The 13423-nt window shown below is 53.8% G+C and overlaps 1 protein-coding gene across 1 annotated transcript in view; it reads right to left on the bottom strand.

Annotated features, from left to right (window-relative positions):
- FOXK1 (forkhead box K1) overlaps window positions 1–10082 on the bottom strand; it is a 55667-nt gene extending 45585 nt beyond the window's left edge. Inside the window, 2 exon segments of the mRNA XM_032459952.1 lie at window positions 9485–9802; window positions 9804–10082. Coding sequence (XP_032315843.1) covers window positions 9485–9802; window positions 9804–10057 — 572 coding nt within the window. The 5' untranslated portion in view covers window positions 10058–10082.
- Between the last annotated feature and the right edge of the window lie 3341 nt (window positions 10083–13423).

Below are 13423 nucleotides of genomic sequence, written 5' to 3'. Positions count from 1 at the left end.
AGCAAGCTACACAAGATTAGGTGCATAAGTAAACACTCGGCAGATGTTTAGTGTCTGCCAAGAGCCAAGCTGGCCCTGGGAATGCAGCCCCATCCTGGTGGAACTTATGGCTCCTGGAGGGGGACAGACACAAGCCCATGTTCACACAGTATAGTGACCAACCCTGGGGAGTCCTCAAAGCATGGGCATCACGCGAGCACGTGAACAACCGCCACCTGTCTGAGCAGGTGTCCACGCAGATGTGCGCACATCTGCTCACCAAGGCATCGAAAAGCAAGGGCGGGGAACCCAGATACACGTATTAGGGAGCTGCACCAGCATGGAGTCCACAGACAACCAACACGCCCGTAGACCCAGGGCTGCAGAGGGCCAGGGAGAGCTGGGATTTTTTGTTTGTTTTTTTTTTATTGATTGAAGTACAGTTGATTTACAATAGGTAGAGTTTAAAAAAAATTTCCCCAAAGCTGTTCTGTCTTTACTGACAATGTACAGGAGTCATGTCTCAGGTCCTGATTTTCTTCCTCTGGCTTCCAGAACTTGGGCAATAGAGGGAAAAGCAAAAGCCAGCCATTCGAATGTGCCCACGGCCCTGAGAGGCGGAAACCGGAGGATACGCCCCCGCCCGCCGCACAGGTCTCAAGGAAGGGCCAGGGCCTCCCCCACAGCTGCCCCCCATTTACCGGGTGGTCTGCCTGACCCCATGGCCTGCACCCTCCCTTCCTCCCCATCTTTCCACCGCAAAGCCAACAGTGGAAAATCAGATCCGTGCCTCTGGGGTGAACAGGGTAAACTGAGGCAGCGGCCACACCCGGGGCCTGGGGACCCACGGACCTGTCAACTCTCCAAAGCCACCCTTAGGCACACGTGGCCATTTTCACCTGCATTAATTGAAAAGCTAAGTAAAAACTAAAATTCAGCCCTTTGGTCACGTTCGCCCCACTTCAGACGTTCTCAGCTGTGCAGGACTAGGGCTGCAGGCTGGGCGGCGTGGACACGGAAAACTTCTACCGCTGCAGAACATTCCAGACTCCGTGGGTCCCTGCCAGGTGACCCCAAGTGCAGGTGGGCCTGGAAAGCCTGCTCACACCACAACTTCAGAGCGAAACATGACTGCTGAGCTGGCTGAGCCGCCAGTCAAGTCACCACAGGCCAGGAGCTCCCGGTCGTGAGTGCCCTGGTTTATACGGGCTCCAGCTACAGGCAGTGGGCCACCCGAAGGGCGGCATTTCGGTGGGCCGCGCCGAGTCTCTGTCCCCAGATCCGGCAGCTGGATCTATCTGCCAAGCGGACTGGACGCTGATGTCCCCATGGGTGGAGGTGGGGACACAAGCCTCCGCTGTGCAACACCCCTCTTCCCAGGACCCCGTGGCCTCCAGCCTGCTCACTGCATCCGCGTCATCAGATTTCACTCTAACTTGCTTTCAAAATCAGGTCCAAAGAGTGACTAAGTCTACAATTTTTTTTTTTCACCAAGGAACACTCCGGCCAAGGCTTCCTGGTAACATATAGGAAGCTCCCGAATTTCATCAGTCAACTGGATCCAAGCCACGTGACAGGAGGCCGTGTTTCCGGGAAGGCTTTCCGTGGGCAGCGGTCCAGCCCGGCCTGTGCATCCATCCGAGCCTGACTCAGGCATGGGCTCCCTGCAGCCCACGGTGAGACCCGCTGCGGCGGCTCCCCAACAACACAAGAACACCCAACACGTCAGATCACCACCAGCCACTTGAGGTGGAGATGTGCCCAAAACTGCAGTGTAAAGCTATCAGGTTATTTTTTGAACTCTGTATGCTGCCCCAAAGATCCAGACTGTCTGTGAAACAGCAGCATGAGCCTGGAGTGGGGCGGCAAGGCAGGCCCCCCAGAACACTGCCCTCGTAACTGCCCATTTGGACAGATCACAGGTGTCTTTTTTGTGTGACATGAATCACACAAGGCAAAGCTCTTTCAGAACAGACGGAAGATCAGTCTTCTCCTCTGTGTAACACTGACTTACTGGGAGGAGGGAAGAAAGAAAGGTATTCACGGAGCAAAATCTCAGATGGGGGATGGAGAGTGAATATTTATCTTTATCCAAAGGGGCCCGTCTTTTTTTTTTTTTCAACAAGTGTGCTTAGAAAGGTTCCAAGGAAAACCCCGAACAAGGACTGTGTCCTTAAAAACACGCGTTGTCACTGACGTCCCTTGAGGGATGCGTCACTCCACGCCCACCCCGCTTCACTCTGCCTTTTCCTGGTGTCTCCACGCCCTCGGCTGAAGGGAAAAAGCGGGGGTGTCACTGGGGAACCCCACAGCATCCTACTTGGTTACGGGAAAATAACAGAAATAATTGGCAAGATGGCCAGTTCCATCTCAAATAATCAGGAATTGACTGTACGTACAAAACAATTACTAAAGTTATGCCAAATTATGCCACAAGATGCCAATAAAGGCCAAAGACTACATTATACAACTTCCTTATTTCTACAAAAATGTACTGTCGCTCGACTTTTACAGCAAATTTAAAAGTCAGACTACGTCGAAAAGCCCGAGCCTCTCAAAGATTTCCATTTTCAAAACCATGAGTTGCTGGGTGCAAGGGATCAAATTCAGTTACCCGTCAAAGAAAGATAAAATATACTTTTCTTTGTATAATAAGATATATTGACATTAGATGATTTACATAACTCAATCGATGTTTTTCTGAATGACCAACATATGAGGTTATAAAATCATGTGCTGGTAGAAGATTTATTCAAAATGCAGGAGAGAGCAACAGATTTTAGTGTAACAGCGTTTTACAGAAAGCCCACTGACGAGGGTTCAGACTCCATCCTGCAATTAACCTTTAAGAAAGGGCCACTGTCAAGTTTTGGAGAGGCCCCGAACAACAGCATCCTCAGGCTTCTGACAGGCCTCTGAGAGGCTCCACCCCCCCCTTTCCGGCTGCACGTCTGGGTGAGTCTGGGTGAGTCTGGGTGAGTCTGGGTCTCCTTCATGTGCGCCACAGAAGCAAAGCATCACAACAGCCCCAAAGCGGGGGCGGCGGGGCAGTTCAGCTGCCTTCTACTCAGGCAGACTTTCTACCAAAGGAAAAAGAATACCCTGACACTAAGTGTTTCCGTCTGGGGAGACAAAGCCACTTTTTCATAAAAAAATAGGCTTATTGCTGCTATTTTTGAATAGAATAATAAACAGACTTTAATTTGTCAGGTCTAATTCCTAACATGCTAAGTACAACAAACAAATCTCACATAAACAAAAGTTCCCCGGGGGCCTCAGTAATGTGTGAGGGTGTAAAAGGGCCCTTGGATCCAAAACTCTGAGAGTGGCTGGCTAAACACACGCGTGGGGTACCGGGAGGCCTCTCTGCACACAGGCAACCAAGCACCGTGAAACGCAGGGGGCAGGTGCGGGGAACACCTGCAGAAGGGCCGGGACCCCTGCTGAGGAAGGCGGACAGGGCACTGCGCAGCCCCGGGGGGCTTAGAGCAGGTGGCAGGGCGGTCAGAGCCCAGCTCTGCACACACACTTCGGGGAGCACGCTGTCCTCTGAGGGGACCAACGGTTACACTGTCAGGTGAGAAAGGGCAAGAGTTCCTTCTTAATCAAATCACAGATAAAACACCCACCCCGTTCTGTGTGTCTACTGGAAGTCACTCTGAGGAGACAAAAGCCACAGATTTGCAAGCAGTCCGTGATTGAGTGCTGGAACCGGCAGGCCCACGCCCAGCCAGCCTGGCACTAGCTCACCTCCAGCGCACGTCAGGGTGGCAGGAAAAGCCCTCGACGGTCGCACCCCAGAAGGGGGTCCGTGAGGCCCACGGGGGTGCAGCCCGTCACAGAGCCGCCCTTCAGACCCCGGGACAACACAGCACACCCTCCTGGCTCCCCTTTCGACACTTCACAAGGTGTGTTCACACACGCAGACTACATTTGCTTTCCTTTTAATCAACCAGCAACATTTTACCAGAAAACCAGAATCTCGTGACCAGCGAGCACAGCCACGACAACCATCTCCAGGCCCCTAACAAGTCACAACGCAGGGGCCTGTTTTCCAGGAAACCAAAGCGAAACTACTATATATAATCCTCTCATTTTAATATGAAACACTTTAAATGTGGGGTAATTATGGAAATGAGGCATCGCTGTAATTCGAGTCTTCATTAATTTAGCAAGTTTATCCCCTGACATTCACGAGATGCAAAAACAGCAAATAGTAAATTACTGTATCTCCGAACCAAACGCTTTCCTTTCATTTCAGCACGGAATTTCAAATAGAGCTGTGTCTTTTCTGAAAATACCATGAACACCATTAAAATTCTACTTAATACCCTTTGACCACCTACTAACCCAATTCCTTCATCAATGACAAAGGCTTTTATAAATTTATTATAAATTCAACACACACTACAAGAAAAACACCATCCTTCTCACAAATCGATTTTTCAAATACCATATAAATTTTCTTATATGAGGTGATAAGCCCAAAAACCTCCCCGGGAACTCGGTGCTAGTAAGTGGCACGCACTTCCATCACCACAGAGTCCACACACTGGTTCCAGGTTTGCTGCACTCCTCTGAACCTCTTAAAGTATGTTTTCAACAAGACAGTCTGACTTTGGACAAATAAATGTGATACACAGCAACTAACAACTGGTGGGGAAAGCAGAAGAAAGCATTTATTTAGAGAAAACGCCACATTTTGTATTCTGACCACAGCATCCAGACGCAACCCCATGGGGTCTAAAGCTTCGTTTGTTCCACTGAACGGTCCTCCTTCCAACACCGCCCTCCCCCTCCCCCGGCATCATTCCTCCAGCTTCCAGAGCAAACCGTCTCTTCCGTCTCTTCCATCCAGCCACCAGAGCAGAACCTCTTCCCTCAGAAGATGCTTCGGCCAAATCTCTTCCTCCCTAGTCCCAGGGTCGCCCTCTCCAGGTCTGATGGGTCAGGCTCGAGTGACAGCTTCCTGCATGGCTCCATGGCCCTCCCAGCTCTGCGCAGGTCCACACACACATCCCTCCTCCCTGATCACTGCTCCCCCCTTGCGTGGAATCAGCCGGCACAACCGCAGGTCCCACCTTTTCTGGCTTCAGCTGCTGGAAACAGACCGATCTGATCCCCTCTCTCACCCCAGGTGCAAATCCCACCGGGCACATGGACCCCTCCCAGATCAACCAACCAACCACCCGTGACGGAGGCATCGGGTCACATGCGGACCCTGCGGCTCCCACTGGGCCTGGGGAGGCCCAGGGAGGAGGGCCGGGGAGAAAGGAACACAGTTACTGTTTCCAGGGATGCTGGTCCTGACGAGCTCAGCAAACACCTGCTGTCTTCACCAAGTCTAGGGCGTTTTCCAATGAATTTCAAAATAAGTTCAACCTGGTAACTTCTGAATGATGGTTAGTAACTAACTCCATGTTCTTCCAGTGACCAGTTGGAAGAGCAATGAGAAACCACGTCCTGTATGTTTTCCCAGGGCCTAAACAATTATTTATGCAGTAAAATGCTTTCGTGATTACAATTAATTACTTTTTATCCCGGTACACTAACAGGAGCTATGATCTGTAACATCTGCCATGCACAACACGTCTGAGAGGGCAGAATACGTCAGCAAGGTGAAATACATATGCTGGCAGCCAAAATGAATGACAAGCGTACAGGGACATTAAATTTATGGACCCCAGTGATGACAGACCATCAAAAGCTGCTTGGGGAGAGAAACAGAAGTGTCTGCTTCCTGCCAGAAGCATGCACTGCTGCCTATGAGAGTTCTGGCTGAAAAAAACACCAGACTTGAGTCTGATCAAATCTCCAGGTCCAACAACAGGTTTACAGGAACGACAGGTGAGAGGATGTTGTAAAAGATCACAACAGAAATCCAGTCTGTAACAGCAGAGTATGACGAGGGGCAGGGCACATGACCCAGCTTCTTCAGAAAGAAAGAGAGAGAGATGGAGCCTCCAGCCTGAAAGAGACGGGAGAGACACGCCAACCAACCACGGTGTCTGGACCTGATTTAGTTCCTGATTCAGACAGACACACTGTAAGAACAGAAAAGGGAAAAAAACCCATGGAATGGGAAGGGAATTCCAAATACTGATTGGAAGTTTGATGACAGTAAGAAACTGTTATTAAGATTTGGTGTGATAATGAGATTGTGGTTAGGTTTTAAAAAAGGAATCTTTATCTGTTATTGAGATATTTACAGCCAGAGGGATATGACATTTGGGACTGGCTTCCAAACAACATGGGTGAGGGACAGGTGAGTAGGGACCAGGATAAAACGAGCGAGGCCACAACACGGCAGTCGGCGGTCGCAGAGGCTGGGTGACGGGGACGTGGATTCACTACTCTGTTTTCACGTTTCAAACTTTCTGCAATAAAAGGAGCCATGCTCAGCTCAGAAAACTTGGAACTCACAGGAGAGTCAAGAGAAAAAAAGGGTCCCATAAAGCTCACCGCTCACAGAAGCTACCACACCAAGAAGCCCGTCCTCACGGCAACTGTTCACGTCTCTCATCCTTGTTTTACAGAAGAATTAGGAAAGGCGGCTGGGACGAAAGAGGGAAGAGCAAGTGCACGGCGGGGCGTGGGCCTTTGCCTCTCGCTCACACACCGCGTCTAACCCAGACTCCAGACCCGCCGGGACAAAGGGCCACAGGCGCACACCCACGTGCCCCCGGAAAGCGGTCACACGCCCCAGGCACCTGACTGCCTGCCTTGGAAGCCGGCCGACTGGGGACACTGCTGCTCCTCGCACCATGGAAGCTGCGTATTCACTTAGTCACTGGTTTTTTCACTCAACAGACACAAGTCCGCTGTGTGCGCACTGCCGGTCAGCTCCTGCACGGTGTTAACGGTAATGCGGCTCAGGATACAACTGACGATTTAAAAACTAATGGAATTAATTTCAGTTTTAGAAAAACACGTGTTTAGGCATAAATGTGGATAAATTCTGGTATTCTTCTTCAGCGTGTGTATCTTTGAGGGGACAGGAAAGGGAGGAATGGTGGGGGGGGGTGTCAGGGACACAGGGGACAGGCAATGTCACCCAGCGGGAAAAGGCACAACACCACAACACAAAGAAGAGCAGCTGCAGGCATTTTCAGTCAACAAGACTCCAACATGGCAAGAACGTTAAACTTATGGTGAAGAAATTCACAACTTCAAATACTCCTGGCAAAACCGTGTACCAAAGCCTGGGAGGACACAATTAATCCTGCCATTCTTTTAAAGTCAGCACTGAATTTCCCATTTCGAGGTGACAGAAACGTGGACATCCAACTTCCTTTCCCTAGATGCATGAAACATTTCTTGAGTACTTGCAAAGTGATGGGCCCCAGTGCTTTGACCTGAATCTAAAAAGAAGCTTACAGCAGCCTGCCCTATGGATGCGACTACCTCAGTTAAGTTTTCTGAAATAATAAAGAAGATGAAGCCACCCAGACTGCTGAACGTGTCTGTCCGCAGGCTCTGACGGTCTCGGAAGCAAACTGCCCTCTTCCAGGAAGGCATGGGCGTCCACGTGGTGCTCCTCCACCAGCACGCTGGTTCTGTGCCTGTGAATTCTACATGATGGTCTGCGTGGCTCTGGCTCAGAGCATCACTGAATTCCAGCACAGCCAGACGGGCACCGCGGGCAGAGCACCAGCCAGAGGGCGTGGGACGTCTGGGCTGCGGGACACAAGCCTGCTGGCGAGGAAGGCACCGCCACGAACGCCAATCATGTTTCACAAACAATGGACTCGGCGCAGGCCTATTCTGCACGTGGTCTGAGGACTTCCCAGGCTGCAATTTCTTCCCCTGGAGTTAAAGAAAATACTAGTGCCTTGAAGATTCAGGGAGCCAGGCCTCCTCAGACACGCACCCACTCAACAGCCAGGGGAGGAGCTCTGGAAGCCAGGCTGCTGCTTGGAAGCACTTAAAGAGCCTGAGCTCTGAAGAGATGCACCAGCAGAAGCAGGCCTCTCAGAGCCACAGGGCAGGGCGGGGAAGGCACTGTTTGCCGTCACTTTCCCACGAGGGGCGTGACTGGCCCCAGAAGGCATTTAATGGCCCAGAACGGAGAGACTGTGTGGCTTAAGAAAAGACCAAACAGAGTAATAGCAACCATGGGATAAAACACATCTTATTCAGGAGGACCTGATTTTATCAAAACACATACCTCCCATACTGGGGAAATGAAGTCTGTGTACACTCCCTTTCACGCCCTACGCGCCAGGGAGTCACTGAAAATTTTTCAATACAATACTTATGACCAAGCATGCCTAGGCCTAGAAAGCAAAGAAGTTTACAGAAGCAGGCTTCGGGCCCCGGGAATTACCCCAGCAAAAAATCCCTGGACTCGGGGTGCTTACAAAAGTGAGAGTCATTAGACAGTCAGTCAGAGACAACTTGGAAACCCCGAGCACGCTGCAAAAATATAAACACTAACGAGGAGTTAAAAGTAAGTACCTCACAGAAAAAGAAAGTGCCTGAAGACAGCAGAGTAGTGAAACAGGCTTTCTCCTGAACGACAGGTCTTGAGAAAGCGAGGACCTCCTGGGGCAGAGCGGCGGGGGGGGGGGGGGGGGGGGGAGCCGGTGCCCCGGGAACCGGAAGAGGCGAGGAACACGAGGATGTTGCTAAAGCACTGGGGGCACCAGCGGCCTGTCCCCACTCCCAAGTGAGTGCGTCGGGTCCCCTTCTCCTAGTCCTGCCTCCCCTTCTGTCCTGTCCAGGAACCCCAACTGTGCTCTGAATGCCCCCAGTGCTGGGAACCCCTGACCTGTGTCCTCAGGAACACTGACAAGAGTGCATTTCCTGTCCTGATCCCAGCCCACTCTGCCACCTCACCCCTCTAGGGCCAAGTCGCTTCCCCTTCAGACCTGGTCCCCACTGCAGAGGATTGGGCCTTCGGGGCGGGGGCTGCAGCTCCCCCCCCCAGGACCCCCGCACCTCCCAGAGCTACAATGCCTGACGCAACCCTTCTCAGGAGTGCGTTTGCGGGCGACCCGGGGTCCAGAAAAGGCGGGGAAGGGGGTAGGGAGACCCTGGGGTCCAGATCGGGGTGGGAGCAAGGGTGACCCTCAGGGTCCAGGCCAAGAGGGGTCAGGGACGACCCTCAAAGCCCAAAGCCCAGTCAGGGCAAGGGTCAAGAATGACACCGTGTCCTGATCTGGCGGGGATGGGGGACCCCAAGCTTTGGTGGGGAGAGGAGCAAGGGCGACCCTCGGGGCCCAGGCCGGGCAGGGGCCCGGACCCGGCGGTAATCTGGGCTGCCCCCCACCCCTGCCCACGGCGGGCGGGGGGTCAGGTGTGAACTCCGTGTCCAAGTTGTGCGGGGATGGGGGCCAACCCCAAGGTGGGGGGAGGGGCAAGGGCGACCCTCGGGGCCCAGATCTCAGGACTCCCAGGGCCGTCCCGGGGGTCGGGGCGGAGGGCTGGGGTCGACCTCGGGCCCAGGCCCCGCGGGGGTCGAGGTGACCCGGGGCCCCAGCCGGGCGGGGGCCGCGGCACTCACTGTTTGGGCAGCTGCAGGGCGGGCGCGCCGCGCCGCTGGAAGGCCCCGTCCACGAAGACGCCGTTCTTGCCGAGGCAGCGCAAGTAGAAGTGCGGCTCCTGGAAGCTGAGCTGCAGGTGGCGCCGCGAGATGAAGCTGGACAGGCCCATGCTCAGGTCCACCGAGCCCTGCGACGAGTTGCGGCCGATGGTGACGCTGGGCTGCCGCATGAGGAACTCGAATTCGCGGCCCTCCAGGCGCGCCAGCGCCGGCCCGGGGCTCCGGCGCACCGAGGCGGCCGCCGCGACCACCAGGGCCTCGCCGGCCGCGCCCGCCGCGCCCCGCCGCGCCCCCCGCGCCCCCCGCGGCCCCCGCGATCGCGCCGGGCGGCGGCGGCGGCGGCGGCGGCGGCGGCGGCGGGGGCTGGGCGGGCGGCGGCGGCGGCGACGGGGCGGCGGGCCCGGGCGCGGCGGCGGCGGCGGCGGCGGGGAAGGCGGCGGCGGCGGCGGCGGCGGCGCACAGCACGGGGCTGCAGGGCGCCGAGCGCAGCGCCAGCAGGGCGCGGGCCCCGCTGTCCTCGCCGACTTCGGCCATGTTCGCGCAGCTCCGAGCGGCCTCCGGCGGCGGCGGCGCGGCGGCGGGGGGCGGGGCTCCGCGGGGCGCGGGCGGGCGGGCGCGGGATCCCGGACCGGAGCGCGGCGGAGCGGAGCCTGCCGGCCGCGCGCCCCGCCCGCCGGGGCTCGCGCGGGACCCGCGCGCGGAGCGGGGACGGTTGTCCGCATGCGGCCCGCCCCGCGCGCCCGCCCCCGGGCTTGCCCCTCGCCCGCTGCCCCCGGCCCGGGGCCGCCCCTGCCTGGGACCTGCGGGGGACGGGGGAGGGGGAGCCCCCAAGGTGTCAAGCTGGGAAGTTTGATTCTGGGCCACTCCCTGCAGAGAGGGAGGGGCAGCTCACCTCAGCAGTCTCCTGGGCCCTCAAGGGCGGTCATACTTAAGCACCAAAACTGAGGCTTTTCATGCTGTAACTGAAGTTTGTCTAAGGAGGCTGGCGGTCTGTGATGCCCTGTGTTTCTTTTTTGGAGTTACCCATTCGGTCAACAAATAGACAAATACCCCGGGACCCACGCTGGGCCTGCCCGGTAAACCCCTCACAGTCTACCCCGGGAGGCGGGTGCCTGCTGAGGGGGTCTTCTGTGGAAATGCGGACTTGGTTGATTTAGGCACGGTCCAGATCCTGCAGTACTTCGTGCCTTCCTAATTCGGCCAGGTCCCCCTAAAAAGGGTGGCAGTGTCTCCTCATTTCCATCATTTAACAATTATTGATGTGAGAAACAAGACCCTCCCCGGCAGAGCTTGCGGTGGGAGAGCTAGTGGGAGAGGCAGATGTGAATCAAGTGCGCACTCGGCTGACAGAACACGACAGCTGTCTCCAGTCCCGGGAGGCTGTGCGGCGATCCGCGGGCGGGTGGCGAGGTGCGCCTGCCTAGGGTGGGAAGCGTGTCTGCTCACCCGCTGTCCAGCCTGGGGCTGCAACAGGTATTAACCCAACCATTGCATGACTGAATATATACGTACAAACAGAGATCAGGGCTTGGGGAGCAAGTAGCACATTTTTCCAAGAAGCTGTAACAAGAAAACCTACTTGATGGTGGAGGAAGACAATGAAAACAGGAACAGGGATCTCTTCCCTGAGAAATGACACTTGAACTGAAGTCCAGGGGTGATGGGGGAGAGGGGGATGGGGGGATGGCATTCCAGCCAAGGAGCAGCGTGTACTAAGGGAGGGCGCACGGTGCCTTCCAGAGACTGACAGGTTACTGTAAGCGGAAAAGAGAGCATGACCACGTCACCACATCGGCTGAGCCACTTTAGTGACACAAGGACTTCAGTCTGATCTCAAAGGCAATGGAAACCACTGAGGGGTTTTAAGCAGAAAGACAACATGCAGTGGCCACGTATGTGACATGGAATCACTGGCTGTCGTGTGGAGCCTGAACTGGGAAGGGGTCAGCATGACTGTGGGAGGCCAACTGGGAAACCGGGAGACCAAGCAAGAGGCTGAAGGAAGGAGAGAGAGAGGGAGAGAAGTTCAGGGATTCAGCCACGTTCAGCCACGTTCATCTCAGACAGAGACGTTCACAGACACACTGGTGGTGGGAGTGTAAAATGATGCAGCAGCTATGGAGAACAGTCTTGTGGAAAATATATGATTGCAACTCCACTGCTATGTATAAACCCCAGAGAACTGAAAGCAAGGTCTTGAAAAGATATTTATATGTTCAGAGTAGCATTATTCACAATGTCCAAAAGATGGAAGCAAGCCAGAGGTCCATCAACATGTCCAATGGGACGTTATACAGCCTTGAAAAGAAACGAAATTCTGACGCATGAGACAATATGGATGAACCCTGAGGACATTACGCTCAGTGAAGTCGACCAGTCACAAAAAGAGAAGTCTGTAACGATTTAGCTCATATGAGGTCCCTAGAGGAGTCAAGTTCATAAACACAGAAAGTAGGATGGTTTCTTCTCTGGGGGGCAGGGTATGAACAGGGAGTTGGTGTTTAATGGAAACAGAGCTTCCGTTTTGCAAGACGAAAGGTGTCAGAGATGACTGGTGGTGAGAGGGCTACACCATGATGTGAATGTACTTGATGCTACTGAAATGTACACTTAAAACAACTAAGATGGTGAATTTATGTGACATGTATTTTACCACAATTATTTTCTTTTAAAGAGACAGATTTACGTACAGCCTCCAAAGTTCTTTCCTCTGGCTCCTCTGAAGTGATGTCGCACTTTTTCATGACAGGTCTTTTTGATAATAAGCGGGACATCCATGCTTCCAAGCCCCGGGGGCCAAACCACCGTGAATGAAAGGGCTTCCGCACAGACTCACAGGCCTGGACAATTCTTCACCTGAGGAGCAAGAACCCGTAGCACAGTGGCAGGAGCTCACGGGGCTGAGTCACGATGACCCTGCAATTCTAGACACCGGCTTCACCTTGCAATTCCTTTCTCCTTAAGCAGCGAGCCTTTGGATATACCAACAGCTTCAACAGACAGGGCCAGAAAGAGGGCAATGAAAGGCCATTAAAGAATCAGAGTCTGGGGGGAGGGGATACTCAGGCGTAGAGCGCATGTTTAGCACGCACGAGGTCCTGGGGTCCATCCCCAGTACCTCCATTAAAAAAAAAAAAAAAAAAAAACAGAATCGGAGGAAGTGCATTCTTCTCTCACTCTCTCTGGGTCTAGAGGGCATGCTAAAGCTGTCTCATGATCCATTCACTCAAAAAAGGAAAAATAAAGAGCTTGCAATGGAGAACCCAGTCAACCGTTTGGAGCCCGCAACACCCAGGCTCACAGAATTCAAGGCGGTGCTGCCACTTTGGAGAACAGCTGGGCAGTTTTCTTACACAGTTCAACTAACTTACCACATGACCTGCTGTCAGTCCCATTACTAGGTGTTTTTTCAAGTGAAATGAAAACTTGTGTGGACACAAAAACCTGTGCAGGACTGTTTACAGGGTCTTTGTTCATAAACACCCTGAACCGAACAACCCAACAACCCCAATGCACCTCACCTGGGGAGTGGGCAGCCAATTTTGGCACAACTATGTGATGGAATGCTATGTAGCAATTAAAAAGGAGCAAGGTATGCACATCCAGAACAGCACAAAAGATCCCAAATGCACTGTGTATGCTTTCATTTATAGGAACATTCTGCAAAAAGTAAACTAGACAGACAGAAACAGGTAAGTGGCTCCAGGGGCTGGAGCGCTGGGGAGAGGCTGACCACAGAACAACATGGGGGGGGTCTCAAGGGAGGAGGTGCTGACTGTGCTGGTGATTACAGCACTCCAGTTATTTTTCAAAAGCAGCTGAACTGTGCACCAAAAAGAGTGAATTTTACTCTGCAAACATACCTTAATTTAAAAAGCCTACAGAGGTGGTGATTATAGA

The sequence above is a fragment of the Camelus ferus genome, chromosome 18 (genome assembly GCF_009834535.1).
Source record: "Camelus ferus isolate YT-003-E chromosome 18, BCGSAC_Cfer_1.0, whole genome shotgun sequence".
Taxonomy (NCBI): domain Eukaryota; kingdom Metazoa; phylum Chordata; class Mammalia; order Artiodactyla; family Camelidae; genus Camelus; species Camelus ferus.
Note: the sequence above shows the minus strand (reverse complement) of the source record. Positions and strands in the feature narration are given on the sequence as shown.